At 32.7% G+C, this 16,986-nt stretch overlaps 1 protein-coding gene across 1 annotated transcript in view; it reads right to left on the bottom strand.

Annotated features, from left to right (window-relative positions):
* Positions 1–945: 945 nt before the first annotated feature.
* Positions 946–16,986, bottom strand: part of LOC117176515 — a 22,772-nt gene continuing 6,731 nt past the window's right edge. Inside the window, exons 3-6 of the mRNA XM_033366769.1 lie at positions 10,970–11,040; positions 10,205–10,243; positions 5,040–5,139; positions 946–1,070 (exon numbers count right to left, since the gene is read on the bottom strand). Coding sequence (XP_033222660.1) covers positions 946–1,070; positions 5,040–5,139; positions 10,205–10,243; positions 10,970–11,040 — 335 coding nt within the window. The remainder of the gene's footprint in view (positions 1,071–5,039; positions 5,140–10,204; positions 10,244–10,969; positions 11,041–16,986) is intronic.

Genomic DNA, 16,986 nt, shown 5'->3' with positions numbered 1-16,986 from the left:
GGGTCAAAAGATCCTACTTGGAAGACATAGTAATGTCTTTTAGGTAGAGGTCCTGGCCGTACTTCGCTGTGCTAAAACATTAACAGAAGAAAATGCTGCCGCAGGCAAATTGCGAGCAGATCGGGCAGGCAAGCGATATTCACTGCAATAGGGAAACCAGACATAACACCGGAACTAGTTTGGGAATGCAAAATAGCCAACCAATGTTTTGCTGCATCGGGATGACGATCAAAAGCTGGATCCCTAACAAAGCACCTGAAATACAGGTAACCAATCCAGGGTGGCCGAGAGGCGAAGTACATACTCGCCTATACGTGCAGATTGCACAGCGTCAGGGAAATCCTGGGTTTACCCAAGAAAGACATAAGAACAGTGCAGAAAATTCGGCAGGGATAGTAAAATGTCTCTGCATATATTACGTCAGTGCTTGGCATCAGTTAGGCTCAGACTTCAAACCCTTGGGGGGGGGGGGGCATTTTATGGAAACTTTGCAAATTATAACAGGATCAGTAATTGACATACTAGACTTTATCAAGTGGTCTGGGGTCAACTGTTGAAGGCGAATAGTTAATGGTGTGGCACAATAGGCCTCATAACTCGAGCGCGAGGGGAGCTCCTTAGGCGCCTTCTGCCCGTTTTAAAAATAATTATCAAACTAACAGGGAAAATAAACTATGAGTGATTGATTTATAATTTAAGATTAAATTTAAATACTTCTGCATGCAATTTTCGCGTAAATCAAATTTGGTAGCAAGATATATTTAAGTTTAAATGTTGCGCTCCTCAATAAGTCGGCACATATTCTAGTCAAAAATATAAGGAAGGAAAATTATGACACATGCGAAATTGAAAGATTAGATTTTTTTATTTTGTGACTGGCATTTTTAAGCATGTCTTTCTCATTAAAAAGTGTGAAATTGTGTCCAGCTGACTCCGGCTAAGTGGCTACGAGCCTCGAACGAACAAGTGCTGCATTTTTGAACGTGGTCCTTCCCATGCAGAATTGGGGACTTTTTGTTTAAGTAACTGTTCACATTCCTTCATGTCTCTGGTTACTGCATCTTTAAGAACTATTTATAAACTGTTAAAAACTCCATTAAATCTTTACAATGCATTATAAGTTTGTACACAAGATCTGAACTGACGTTGCAATACATAATAATATTACAGAAAATCCTCGGGTATTCGTTTGAATTTGAAATTCGATCAAACTAATTTGCAGCAAATTGATGATCATTTGATTCAAATGATCCTTATTGTACGTTAAAATTGTTTGACAATTCCACGCTAATACTGAAAATAGATTTATTGAGATCTTAAAAAAACAGAAATGTTTGTTACTAGGATCGTGAAGCAAGGCAGCATTTTGATACCTCAGGATTTTCTGTGATGAATTGTTATGTTGCGGAGAAAAGTTTAATAAAAAAACTGAAATTCTCAAGCACCGAGAATTGACCACTAATGGCCAAAGTTCTGAGTCGGATGTGCTAAATGCTAGACTAGGAGTTAACATTTCTCGTCTTAATGAAAATATATTAGAGTTTCCTATCTGGTAGAATTTTAAATTAAAAAATATTTACAATACTTGTATTGCCAATTCACTTCTATAATTCCGTAATTGCAATTGTTTCTTACTTTCTATATTGTGAATGTGAGGTAAAATCCCAAACATTTCAAATTATTATGTAGATAATTTTATCCTTTTCGAAATGTGATACATCTCAATAAGTCGTATATTCCAGGTCAGACAACTCAGCGGCGACACGAACAAAAAACAAAATGTCATATAATGCATATTTTTTGCTATGTTTTTGCTATTTTTTTTGCTATTTTTTACCAAACAAAATAATTTTTGGCTCTATTAGTTTTCGGGAAAACAAGGGGGCGCTATCTTGCCGGCAACTCAGCGGCGCCCTCTACAAAAATCATTCAAAAATCTATAAATTAAACAAAATGACTAGGTTTGATATTTTTTGCTTTACAATGAGCTTTAAATCGCTTTTGTAAAGTCAACCCTTGTTTTTAAAAATCTACCCCCTGTAATGGAAAAAAGTATTTAAAAAATAACTAGGCTAGATACTTTGCTATTTTTTTTGCTTTACAATGAGCTATGAATCGCTTTTGTGAAGTGAACCCTTATTTCAAAAAACTACCCCCTGTAATGAAAACAAGTATTAAAAAAATATTTAAAAAATGACTAGGCTAGATTTTTTTGCTATTTTTTTGCTTTCAAATGTGATATTAAACACTTTGATAAAATCAATCCTTATGGTAAAAAGCAACCCCCTGTAATGAGAAAAAGTATTTTAAAAAAGTATTAAGAAAACGACAAGGCTAGATTTTTTTGCTATTTTTTTGCTTTACAATGAGCTATGAATCGCTTTTGTAAAGTCAACCCTTGTTTTTAAAAAACTACCCCCTGTAATGGAAAAAAGTATTTTAAAAATAACTAGGCTAGATATTTTGCTATTTTTTTTGCTTTACAATGAGCTATGAATCGCTTTTGTAAAGTCAACCCTTATTTTAAAAAACTATCCCCAGTAATGAAAACAAGTATTAAAAAAAATATCGAAAAAATGACTAGGCTAGATTTTTTTACTATTTTTTTGCTTTACAATGAGCTATGAATCGCTTTTGTAAGGTCAACCCTTATTAAAAAAAACTACCTCCTGTAATGAAAACAAGTATTTGAAAAAAATATTTAAAAAATGACTAGGCTACATTCTTTTGCTATTTTTTTGTTTTCAAATGTGATATTAAACACTTTTATAACATCAACCTCTATTGTAAAAAGCAACCCCTTGTAATTAGAAAAAGTACTTTAAAAAAGTATTGAAAAAATGACTATGGACTTTAAAATTTAAAAAAAAATTATGAACAAAGTCAAGATCTACCAACTCTACCACGTAGGTATGAGTTCATCAAAAAATAATCTTCTCGAGAATTATTGAGTGTCAATAGTGTCTCTCGTTTTATGGAACCCCAAAAATACCGACAACAATTTTTTGGCTACAACCCTATACGTCTAAGATCAACCCCTCTCTACCACGTAGACACAACTTTGTCAAAAAATCATCTGTTTTAGAATTTGTTTAGTGTCAGTGGTGTATCTGATTTTTGGGCTCCTCAAAAATACCGACTACAATTTTTTGGCATAAACCCTATACGTCTACAATCAACCCCTCTCTACCACGTAGATACAACTTTGTCAAAAAATAATGTTTTTTAGAATTTTTTCAGTGTCAGTGGAGTCTCTGAATTTTAGGCTCCTCAAGAATACCCTTTCTGATTTTTTGGCTCCAACTCTTAACGTCTAAAATCAACCCATCTGTACCACGTAGATATGAAATTGTAAAAAAAAAATCTTCTTGAGAATTTTCCAGCGTCAGTGGAGTCTCTGATTTTCGGGCTCCTCGAAAATAGTCTCTTTAAATATTTGGATCCAACCCTTAACGTCTGAAATGAACCCCTGTCTACCACGTGGATATGAAATTCTAAAATAATAATCTTCTTAAGAATTTTCCAGTATCAGTGAAGTCTGATTTTTGGTCTCTTTAAAAATACCCTTTTCGATTTTTTGCTCTAACTCTTAACGCCTGAAATCAACCCCTTACCACCACTTAGATATGAAATTGTAAAAATGAATTTTTTAAAGAATTTTCCAGTGTCAATGGAATCTCTGATTCTTGGTCTCCTCGAAAATACACACTCCATTTTGTTGGCCCTAACCATTAACGTCTAAAATCAACCCCTCTTTACCACTTAGATATTCATTTGTCATAAAATAAGCTTTTTGGGAATTTTCCAGTGTCAATGAAGTTTTCATACTTTTTTCAAATACTTTTTTCATTATAGGGGGTTGCTTTTTACAATAAGGATTGTTTTTACAAAAGTGTTTAAAATCATATTTGAAAACAAAAAAATAGCAAAAAATCTAGCCTAGTTAATTTTTCAATACTTTTTTAAAATACTTTCCCTCATTACAGGGGGTTCTTTTTACAATAAGGGTTGATTGTATAAAAGTGTTTAATATCACATTTCAAAGCAAAAAAATAGCAAAAGAATCTAGCCGTCATCTTTTCAATATTTTTTTTAATACTTGCTTTCATTACAGGGGGTAGTTTTTTTAATAATGGTTCACTTTACAAAAGCGATTAATAGCTTACTGTAAAGAAAAAATAGCAAAGAATCGAACCTAGTCATTTTGTTTAATTTATTAATTTTTGAACGATTATTGTAGAGGGCGCCGTTGATTTGCCGGCAATCCAGCACCGCCCTATTTTCTCAAAAACTAATAGAGCAAAAAAATTAGTTTTTTTTTTTGGTAAGAAATAACACAAAAATATGCATTACATGACCTTTTTTCGTTAGTGGCGCCGCAGATTTATCTGACCTGTATATTCCAAAAGGAAATTAGATTGGCCCAAAGTTTGGCTAATATTTTCTGATCCCCAAGAATCGCGTACGGTGGGTTAAAAACGGAAAAAATTCGCTAGTCGCCACAAATCTGTACCGATCCAAATAAAATATTTTAGGAATACTCAGAAGACTTTTATTTTAAGCGTACACCTACAGAGACGACGAGGGTGAAAAAGGTTGTATTTTTCTATTCCTTATGTATCAGCCATAACGCACAGTAGTTAATGGTGACTAAACTTAAAGTAAACGACTTTACTGCAAACAGGTTTGTGGGATTTGGATATGTGGGGTTGGGTTTCGTGGGCTTGGATTTTGTCTGCTTAGAATTCGTGGGCTTGAGATATGTCGGGTTAGGTTTTGTGGGTTTTGTGTTTCTGCTTAGTCATCATTAACTTCTGTGCGTTATGGCTGAAACATAAAAGGCATAAAAAGATGTACCCTTCTATATGTTGATTTACAAAATAAAAAATTCAACTTCTCTGTAGATGTACGTCAAAGAGGACAGTCTTCTCAGTATTCAAACAAAATAAAAAGTTCAAAAGTGAAAGATTTATTAAACTAGTATTCTGAAATATTTAAACAATTAATCGCTAGAAAATATTTTTTTTCAATTAACTGACCTGTAGGGCACTCCCTTTTGTAGCAATCATACGTCGCTTTAGAGTAAACCTCGTATTTACCATACTGAATTACACACAATGGATTTTTGAGCTTGGATTGCTAGAAAAAAATGGTAACTTTTAAATATTTGATTCCTGAAATCTGACTGTGTATGAGAGTGGGTCAACGAAATACAATTTTCTACTACGAACATATAATGGTGCGAAAAAGTTGCCGACAACTTTCCTATTGTATATTTTAGAACATTTATTCAATAAGAATTGTAACTCTTATTTTCCAACTTTTATAAAGTTTTCAAAATGCTCTAACTTTATAAATTTTGATCCAAAACAGAGGGCTAATGAACTCGTATTTTATTTTTATTTTCCTCAAAAGTGTGCTAAAGCAGAATCCAATCCGAGTAGACTTTCCAAAGTTATCCGCTATACAGACAACGACAGACAGACACCGACGTAAAAAATATGTTTTCTTACTGAGAGGTCCTCAAAACGTCCACTTTAAATGGAATCCTCGGAATTAGTTTTTTACATAAAACCAATGACTTCTCAAGGAGTTAAGAATGTAAAAATTTATGTCAATTGAAAACAAATATTTACATAGCACCGAATGTTTTTGTCAAATGTCCACGTTTTAAAAACGACTTTTTTTAATTCTCTGCACGGTTAATTATAGAATTCAAAAAATTTAACAATTTATCCTAATGACTTTTGTTGAAAAATCAAAAATTACTAGATTTATAACATTTTCAAAATCCAGAAGAACAAACTAAAATGAACAATTTAAGGCAAACAACGCCTGATACGAAAAAAAGTATGAAGAAGTAAAACGTTGCTTTTTGAAAGCCCTACAAGATTATAATAACAAATTTTTTAATTTGGTGAAAAAGTAGAAAATTTGATCGTACAAAAAATTTTTGAAACCATATTTTTTCAAGATCGAAACATTCTATGCGCGGTTGTTAATAGTACTTCAAAACTAAAACAGTTTATCCTTCTGACTTTTCTTTATGAGAAGAAAATTATCAGAATTAGAGCATTTTCAAGATCCAAAAAAAAAACAACTAAAATGAACATTTTAAGCCAAACGACGCATGATATGAAAAAAATTCAAGAGAAGAAAAACTTTGGTTTTTGAAAGCCCTACAAGATTATGATAAATACTTTTTCAATTTGGTCGAATAGTTGAAAATTCCAAATTTGATCGTACCAAAAATGTTTGAAACCACATTTTTTCAAGATTAAAAAATTCTATGTACAATTGTTTATGGTACTCACAAACTCAAACAATTTATCTTTCTGACTTTTAAAAAAAAAAAAAGAAAATTATCAGAATTAGAGCATTTTGAAAATCCAAAAAAACCTAGAATGAACATTTTAAGTCAAAAAACGCATGATATGGAAAAAAGTCATGAAAACAAAAACTTGGCTTTTTGAAAGCCCTACGGGACTATGATAACAACTTTTTTAATTTGGTCTAGAAGTTGAACACTCCAAATTTAATCGTACCACAAATAATTAAAAATCCAAAAATTAAATTTTTTGGTGAAACTATGCAAAATACGAAAAAATGAAAAAGCTTAAATTGAGCACCCTGGAAAGAACTACAAATTAAGAATGAATCACTTTTTGACATCAGCTACGACAAAAATGAGAAAAAACTTGTTCATTCAAAAAGAGCTATAATTTTTAATAGGACAGTTTTTGCTTTAGACGTAATAAAAACATTCCAAATAAAAATATTAAATTTGTTTGAACAAACGACACAAGGTATGAACTTAAATTACCAGACAAAAGTTGTTCGCCTAAAAAGATCTATAAATTTATTGTTAATTATTTTTCCATAGGAAGAGTAGATTTTCTTTTAATCGTAAAACATAAGATTAAAAACTAAAAAATTAACTTTTTGGAAAGAGCACAGAAAAGAAGAAGGAGGACATAGGCTCCTATATAGGACCCCATATAGGTTTCTGTTTTGGACCCTATGCAGATGAGCAGTAGTTTTTATTTCAACGTAAAAAAAACATTAAGAATAAAGAAATTATAAAAACAAGGAAATAAGAATTAGTATGATTCAATTTTTATGCATATTATGAATTGTAATGATATACGTTTATTGCAATGATACATGTTTCAGAGCAGCTTAGAATACAATTTAAAGCAAAATAAGAAACAAATAGAAAAATAATCATGATAAATACAATTTGCTTTTTATTTTGCAATTTCTTGATAAGTAATCCCTGGCAGAGTTTCATAAAAAATGTATCATAATTGATATAAAAGTGTTGTATATAATGTAGAAAAGTTAACAGCTTGGACAAAATCGAGTACGAAGCACGAGATACGTGATGAAAATGTGTTCGTTAAAGCCAAAACAGCTTTAACAAAAGAGAATTCAAAATCACAAAATTACAGTTGTCGGTCCATTCACCTTTCATTTTAAAAGGTCTGTGCCGAATGCGGAAGATATGCAAAGACTAAGCGCGGAGTGTGATTGCCCTCAGTCGCGTGCCGTAGGTGCGCTCAAACTCTCGAGCTAAGATTTTTTAACGAAAGAGAATTCACAATCACAAAATTACAGTGGTGGATGTTTTGAGTTTTAATTTTTGTCTAGATCAAAGTTAGCATCGATTTCGATGCCAATTTATGATGTTAAGGTAAGCTGGTTTGATTCGTTCTCGAGAAAAATGGCTGTTAACTGTATTACAAAGCTGTCAAATGTATTAGGCGCCATATTTTATTTTTACTTACAGCGCTTTTAAACAAATATTTTTAAAAGTACTACAGGATGAACAGAGATAGTTTGCTTTAGAGGGACCACTGAGTATGTACTAAAGTTATCTCAGGTTAAAATTTGTCATTTGATATTATTTATTTAGAGTATTATCTTTTTAATTTCTTTCAAGGTAAAATGTACAATTCTTATTTAATCGTAACTATAAAAGTCTCATTTTATTGCCTGGTGTGTTTTTATTCAAAAACTTTCGTTTAGGAATTGTACATTTGTGAATTTTATAATTAGTGTGTTTCTCAAATAAAATTTTTGACACAATAACGTACTAGAGACATTTGTAGAGAAGCTTGAAACAATCTTTAATGAGTTCTACAACATTAGTGTTAATGAGAATGGCATGTTTCACCCGAAGAGAAAGAAAAAATATAAAACTCTGAATAACTATTGTTAAAAAACTTGTTACCTTAAACATATTTTTTCAAGCTCGTCTTCAAAACAATTAAAATATTAGTTAAAATTAAATGTAAGAACAGCTTTCCCTTTTTTGTAAATAATTTTCAACCATGCTTAATTTTGGCCTTGAGATAACTTTATTAAATCCTTAAATATATGGTCCAAATTTCGTTGCAATGGACAAATAAATAATGCGTTTTATATTCCAGCAATTTGTCTACATTTTGGATTTGGTTCTCGATTCACAGTTATTTTTAATATATTCTAGTGAAAGCCAATTGTGCATCAAGTGACAAATCACAAATTTAGTTTCCGTTTTATTTGTTTTTTAAGGCAGATTTCCCATCTAATACACGGAAGTTTTATATTTTAAATTTAAACCTACATACCTTAAGAACTGAACTGCCCGTAAAAGGATATTAGACGCCGTTCTTTGTAACTTGTTAAAAGACAATTTTACGAAAATTTTTAATTTCGAAAAAGAGCTTTTTATATTTCAGATATATATTTCTCTACCATAAAATTAAATCTTGGATTTTTTACAGTTTAAGCAAAAGTTAGACGTAGGAAAAAATGTTTTCAAATAGATAAAACATTACTATTTAAAAGAGGTCAAGGTTATGTCATGTTTTCCATTTTCATCGTGATATTGTTTTGTTTACATCGAACTTAATACCAAAAGCAAAAATTACATCGCGATATTGGAAGCACAGAATTTTTAGTGAAATTTTGTATATCCGCAATGAAGACGAGGACGCACTCATTCAATAAAACACATTTTATGTTGAATATGTTTATTCCCTACGACTGATAGTTTTTCAGAAAATATTTGATAAATATGAAATATAACAGCAATACTGCAAAATGTTTAACAGTTTGATTACAATTGTATAAAAAATTATTAAAATTATAAAATTATAGCAACAATATGCACTTTTAAAAGATTTAATAATTTTTACCTGTTTTTGGAATATATTTAAAAGATTTTTCAGACATTTAATATATATTGTAAAGGTCGAATGTCATACATCGCGAAATTAGTGACTTTTAAGATAAGGGACGTCCGACTTCATGTGTTTCTCTCATACTGCACGAAAATCATTTCCATTCCTAAAATTTTACGTGAACTTCATATGCATTCACATCACTTGGCAACATTACTTTAATCAAGATATATGAATTTCCGGATTAGTAACGTTATAGATTAGATGCTTTTAATATTTTCTCGAACATAAGATTACCATTTTTGTTCAAGGAATAACAACAGTTTAATAATGTAGAATATTAAAGAATTGAAGTTTTGTAAAAGACAAAGTCTGAAAAAAATATTATTAAAAATTACTTCAAGTTTCTATAATGATAGAAATAAAAAATTAAAGAGGCCATATCTGGGCCAGATCGGGCCCCATTTTGTATGAACAGATCTGGGCCCTAGCGGGTAGGGCGCTTTGTTTTTGGTCTGTCCCTAGGCAGATTACCCTATCAGAACCAAATTTTTCCAGATCGGGGCCCGTCCGGCGCCCCACCAAAATTTCTGCGCGGGACGTGAAGCAGCGGTTCTAGATAATTATCTCTCAGAGGCATCTGTACATATGTATAATTACGATCGAACTTCCAAAGAGGTAAGTTCGCTTGATTGATTCATTTTGGACAGATTTTTTTTCTTCAAATAATCTAATGGACGAATTATAACGTGTGACCCGTCATTTTTCAGATTTGTTTACTTAACTTTTTTTTCTATCTAACAAGAAAGTTTATTTTGCTAAACAAAAAACATGTTTCTGATACCTTCAATAATTTTTACACATGAAAGAAGCCCAGGTCTACATGGGCAAACATATAGGCTTTCGTTCTAGATGTTAACAATACTAGGAAAACCAAGCGATAGTTCTCAAAACATATCTTTTATGGTTTACAATTTTACGAACAAAGAAAACGTTTTCTGATATAGAAAATAACATGCAGCATTATGTTTACTTACAGAGCAATAAGCGATACACTCTTCACGTTGGAGCTTGTCCTGAAAAAAGTATTATTTTATTAGAAAAGTTAATATTTATTAAAATTTGTATAGTTTGATAAGTTACAAGTCAAGCCTTGGTCTTACGCAATACTTTTTTCGTTCGTATTTCTTTATAATAGAAGCATAAATTAATAATTTAAAGAAATAATTTCTTGGAAGCAAAAAACCTCATTTCTTTGAGTCTGTTTTTCACATCCTAAGAAATATTTTCACATTTTAATGAAATCGGTTTCTTGGGATGATAAATACTTATTTCACTTGAGTTATTTATCTTAATGTGGATCAAGTAATTCAGGTTTTCTTGAGTGCAAGAAACATTTTTTCTAGATAAATAACTATTTATGGCATTGAAAAAAATATTTATTTGATGGCAAGAGCTGAGAATGTTATTGCAAATAAATAATAATATATATTTAAACATAGAAGAAGTCGTCAAGTTGATGAAAAAAAACAATTGTTAGAAAAAAATTTTTATTTGATTCTTTGGACGAAATTTTTGCTTAGTTTATGAAATGGAAATCGAAAATTTAGGTTGAACATTTTTTTATTGTAAATTTTTTATTTTCAACTTTAATTAGTTCAGGACAACTACTGCTACGTGCCGCAGATCCTATTACCTCATAATAGAAATCAGTTCTCAAATTTATAAGTTAGCCCTACAATTTCAGCATAATTATAGTAAAAAAATGTGATGATCAAGGCATATCATCTGATGCTACTTACGGGTATTCGTAGCCAGCGGGATCGAGGGTCAACTTTATGGACAGCCGTGGCCGAGATGAAAGCTGTGATGACTTTATAAAGAAAGATAAGAATAATTATTTATTAGCTTATAACCAATTGAGTCTTATTTGAAAGTGAGATAAGGTTTTAATATAAAACCATCTGAAATATTTCCTATTATTAGCGGTGTACAAAAAGCTCGAAGTTCGATGTTCACCTGGATAGAGTCAAGATTTGAAGATCGGTTTTAAGCCGAGCAAAGTTCGAGCTGGGTCGAATAGTTTTAAAAGCTCAAAAAATGCAAGTTCTCGAAGACTTACGGGTACCCAAACACTTCGAGTTTTTGAACAGGTTCAAGTTATCGACAAATTCCGGGTATCCGAAAATTTGGGGTACTTGAAGCGTTGTGGGTTATCGAAAATGTCGGGTTCTTGGTAAGGTTCTGCTATCCGAAGACTTCAGGATTACATTCATTTGATTTGCATTAAAGTTGAAATAAAAATGGCGGCTTGTGAATAGAACTGTGTCGCGTCGCGTCGTGTCGCACAGATTTAATTAGCCTGTTGGTTAATTTTTCTGATATGTCGGTACTGAGTATTTGGAGGATGTGCTTTGAGTCTCTCTTAAGTGATTTAGATAAGTAAGAACGCTGCGGACCTTATTCTTGAATTGGTTTACGAAGGTGTGGTTGTTGGGTTTCTATCCTCAAAGTGTGTTAGCGTGTAGGTGATATATGGTCGTAGTCGTGAAGCACCTAGCATTAAAGGATCCTAAATCATATCATGGAACGGAAAGCAATTGTCAAGTACATTGATATTAAGGGATTTAATTAGTTCGGTGAATTGATCGTTCAGTGATACATGTGTGTGTAGGTTGAAATTCTGTCACATGAATGGCTTATGTGTGTACGTTTTCTTACATCAAGATACTATATAATCCTCAGATGGACATAATGTAAAAAGAAGGTACTCAACTAGTATGCGTTCAGTTGTAACAACAAAAACAAATAAATCTAATAATATTGCAGACATTTCAAAAGATTCAGCTTAGGATTCTGTAGACTAATACATTAATACAAAATATATACATATCAGATCAGTTACCTCAACAAAAACAAATGGATCTTATGATATTGCAAACGTTTTAGAAGATTCAGCTAAGGATTCTGTAGACTTAAAGGATAACAAAAAAATATATGTTAGTCTATAAATCTATAGAATCCTCAGTTGAACCTTCTGAAGCGTATGCAATATTATTAGATCTGTTTGTTTTTATTGATATAACTGAACGCATACTAATTTTGTACCTCCATGACTATAATGCATCTGCTTGTAATCTTTTGTAGCAAAACACCCTTCTCATGTTCTCGGTGGTATATTAGTCTAACAGTTCGGACTATGTCAGGAAGATTTATTAAAATATCTCCCTCAAAGATTTTGCTATCATGATACAACTGAGCCACTCGAGTAAAAATGCTTCAACTTAAGTTCGACTTGAATTTCCCCCAATCAAGACATGCTGAAGTCGAAAAGTTCGACTTGAGCATATCTCAGTTTTGAGACAGAGCCAGACTTCAATTTATGCCTGTGAGACAAATATCTATGTCTTCAGGACATATATTTATCTCTTGAGTCAGATCTGTATGACTTCAACACAAGCGATTTATAACTTCGTGTGTATATCTGTCCTAACAAAATTGTTCATTCTGACGCTCATAAAAGCTAATCTTTGTTAGTGATTTTTCATTTGTATTATACTTGTTTGACGATAATGCCAAAAAAATTTGTTTGCTTTCACGTATTTCTGACGGCTGCTTAGAAGATCCTTTTAGAGAGTTACAATTTTTATTTATTTGAAGAAAATTCTAAAGGCTTATACTTGTTCGGACCCACAGATTCCGAATTTTTTAATTATAAATAACTAATTTAATAATTAAAAGTTTTTCGTTCATCAATTCTAATCTAATTTATGCGCCGAAAAAGATTCGTATTGAGTCTGTTTTACTTGAGACAAGTAAACGCCGTTTTACCTGTAGTGGCAATAAAAGTAAGACGAAGGCTTATGTCTCGACTCAGTTTTGAGACGCAGCCAGGCATCGATGTCTTAGAAACGAACAGTTATTTTGTTTCAAAGGTATTTCAGTACCAGCAACATATACCCACTTTATGCCGTATCGTCCAAAAATCCGATTATTATTCTTATTGGCAATTGTCCAAGAATAACATTGTCAAGGGTGTCAGTGTGAAGACCCGAGTGTATTGTCATTGGCTTGAAATAGAGCTTTAACGTGTGCAAGCAGAATAACAGGGTTTATTTTTGTTCTACGAACAAGTACCGAGGACTCTTCATTGTGTATACAACTGTTTCTGGTTCTGTCCATAAGATATAAATTATCTTTTAAACGAATGAGCCGAAAGTGTAACTTCATCGTAACCGCTCATGAGAAATTTATCTTGATGAAAATATCACAATGTAAATTGCCGATAGGATCAATAGATTGATCAATACTTAAATATTCATATTGAACCATCATTTGCATCAAAATCATATATTTTTTCAGCAGTATCATTATACCATACAGACAATATCAGATGACTGTTTTTGGCAGCTGGTCTATAGTGGAGTAAAGTCTCAATTTATGCTCGATATGCATACAAATTCTGGGTGTTGATACTACTTTTTGATTGCAATATATATTTCCACCTGAATGAAGAGCGTGTGCAGGTAATTGTTTACAGGTCCTACTTTGAGGACAATATTTGTGGCCACTCTTATGAGGGCTACTAGTCTTATTCAGAAACTGAGCATAGTGTGTCGATGTTTTCGTCACCATGACAAGGAACTGCAAATTCTATTAGGGCGTCATCAGTAGGAGAAGAAACACGTTTATAATTAATATACTCATATTGATAACTCTCTATGGATGTCTGCGTTGAATGTAGTGAAAAGAGATCTAACTCTGATTTTAAGCATTCCCAGGAGTGAGTGTGAAAGCGACATTTCTTGATATTATCTATTTCCAAAAATCTTATACTTTGTAGAATAATTCCCCTTTTTGAAAACCCGCTTTTTATTTATTTTAGCGCTCTTTTTTGTATGTGTTTCGTATCATGAGGTGAAGCGTACCACGATTAGAAATAGTCTGAACCATCCATTTGTTTCCACTATGCTCACAGTCCGAAATGTTCATAATATTTTCCATTTTTTCTACTGCACAACGTTTTAAATTTTATTAGCTTTATCTCCAAAAGGATTGTTGACAGAATGCTTAAGAAGGATCTTAGTATCCGTACCATTCAGAACATTTATTCCAGCTCGAAAAGCTTCTTTGCCGATGACGCAGGTTCCACTATTTAAAAAAAGGGAGGACACAACGAAATAACATTTAAATTAGAAAAATAAATATATATGTATGTATGTATGTATATGTATATCGAAAATTGTCAGACGAACAGCGAAAATACTATTAAAAATCACTGCTGAGTTTGAAACGTAACTACTCGTTTAAAACTTGAGCGAGAAACTTTTTAATAACACGGTTGGAAAGCTTATTAAACTGCGCGTCAGTTAGCCCAATACAGAGGTCCCTCCACACAGCGCCGCCACCAAGGCACATTGAAAAGTGGAAAACGCCATATCTTTTGGCTTGTTTTGGTGCTAATTTTATGCTAAGAAAAAATTTTTTTTGCTCTTTAAACCTCGAAGAAAAGGGTGGCTTTGCTAGCAGCACGCCCACTTAGCGCCGCCACCTACGAAAACACACTAAAAATTATTATAATGAGATTAATAAACAGTGGAGATTTTTTTTTCTCTTTCTGATGACATATATTCCCCATACGTTCCCCTCATGAACAAACCCGTTTTAAAAGTGAGAAAACCACCTTCAACAATGTAAACATGATGTAGGGCTAAAAATTAATTACTTGAGACTTAATTTTTTTCTCTAATTATAGTTTTCTTTAAAAACTACCCTTCGAAGTGAAGGTAAGGATCAAACTAAGTATACGTATGAAAAAAGCATTGAAAATAATAAAACTTAGAAAACACTGTTTGTTAACTTTTTTTTGCTCTTATTTTGCTCTTCGATGATTTATAACACGTTCCTCAAAAACTATCCCTAAGTCATATATACTTACCCCTCGTGATCAAAAATTTTTTGAAAGTTGGAAAACCACCTTGAACAACTAAAACATGACTTAGAACTCCAAATTAATTATGTAAAACTTAAAAATTTATCCTTTATTATAATTTTCCCAAAAACTACCCTTCCATGTGACCTTAAGCAGCTAAACATATATATGTATGAAAAAAGCAGTAAAAATAATAAAACTTAGAAAACACGGTTTGATGATGTTTTGTTGTTCTTTTTTTACTCTCAAATGATACATTATACGTTCCCCAAACACTAGCCCTAAGTCATAAATGCCTATCCTTTGTGGCAAAAAACGTTTTAGAAGTTGGAAGATCATCTCGAACAATGTAAAAATGATTTGTAACTCCAAATTAATTACTTAACACTTCAAAGTTTCCTTCTCATGATAGTTTTTTCCAAAAATTACTCTTTCACGTGCAGATATGCAGCAGAACATATATATCTATGAAAGAAGCAGTAAAAGTAATAAAACTTAGAAAACACATTAGGTGATTTTTTTGGGTTCTTTTTTTGTCTTTCCAATTATATATAAAAATATATCAACTAACAGTGATTTCTTAGTCGTATTATTTTTATGCTGTTTGATATATGTCTGATAAGTACCTGTAAATTCTAAAAGATGGCATTAGTATTCACTAATGTGAACCATTTTCGTCGAGCTTGACCCTTCGAATGACGCCTGTCAAAACTTCAGCCATTTATGTTTACGCATTTACAAGTTACAGCACTGAGAAGCGACTAACCTCCGAGTTTTTTTTTTAATATGGAAAAATCTGAGTTTCGAGTTTTGATCAAACACTACTATCTTCGCAAGAAAACGATATCCGAGACCAAGGCCAAGCTGGATAAGTATTACCCGGACTCTACACCGTCGATTGGAACGATTCATAAGTGGTTTAACGAGTTTCGTTGTGGCCGTACGAGCACAGTTGATTCTGAACGATCTGGGCGCCCAAAAGAGGTCACTACACCAGAAAATGTCGAAAAAAGCCATGATATGATGTTGAATGATCCCAAAGTGAAATTAAGAGAGGTAGCTAATGCTGTAGGCATATCATTGGAACGTGTGGGCAATATCGTGCATCAGGTTTTGGGCATGAAGAAGCTCTGCGCGCGATGGGTGCCGCGTTTGCTCACAGTGGACCAAAAACGAATTTGTGTGACAACTTCCCAGCAGAATTTGGCATTATTTTCGCGTAAGCCGACCGAATTTTTGAGCCGATTCATAATCATGGATGAAACTTGGATCCACTACTACACTCCTGAGTCAACGCAACAGGCAAAACAGTGGGTTCCACCGGACCAAAGTGCTCCGAAGCGTCCAAAAACGCAACAATGGGTCGGAAAGGTTATGGCCTCCGTATTTTGGGATGCACATGGCCTAATATTCGTGGACTATCTTAAAAAAGGTAAAACCATAACCGGAGCATACTATTCATCATTATTAGACCGATTGAAAATCGAAATCGCCGAAAAACGACCGCATTTGAATAAGAAAAAACCGCTTTATCATCACGACAATGCGCCTGTTCATTCATGCTTAGAGACACAAGCAAAATTGCATGAAATCGGCTTCAAATTGGTTCCTCAACCACCGTATTCACCAGACCTGGCCCACAGCGACTATTACTTGTTCCCTAACCTGAAGAGATGGCTCAGCGGTAAGCGCTTTTACTCAAATGAGGAGCTCATAGCTGAAACTGAGGCGTATTTTGGAGACCTTTCGATCGAGTACTTTTCGGACGGTATCAAAATGTTAGAAAATCGTTGGACTCGCTGTATCGAACTAAAAGGAGAATATGTTGAAAAATAAAACCGACTTTGGCAAAAAAAACGTCTCCGTGTTTCGTTTTTCAGGGACTTA

The sequence above is a fragment of the Belonocnema kinseyi genome, chromosome 7, assembly GCF_010883055.1.
Source record: "Belonocnema kinseyi isolate 2016_QV_RU_SX_M_011 chromosome 7, B_treatae_v1, whole genome shotgun sequence".
In the NCBI taxonomy this organism is placed as follows: domain Eukaryota; kingdom Metazoa; phylum Arthropoda; class Insecta; order Hymenoptera; family Cynipidae; genus Belonocnema; species Belonocnema kinseyi.
Note: the sequence above shows the minus strand (reverse complement) of the source record. Positions and strands in the feature narration are given on the sequence as shown.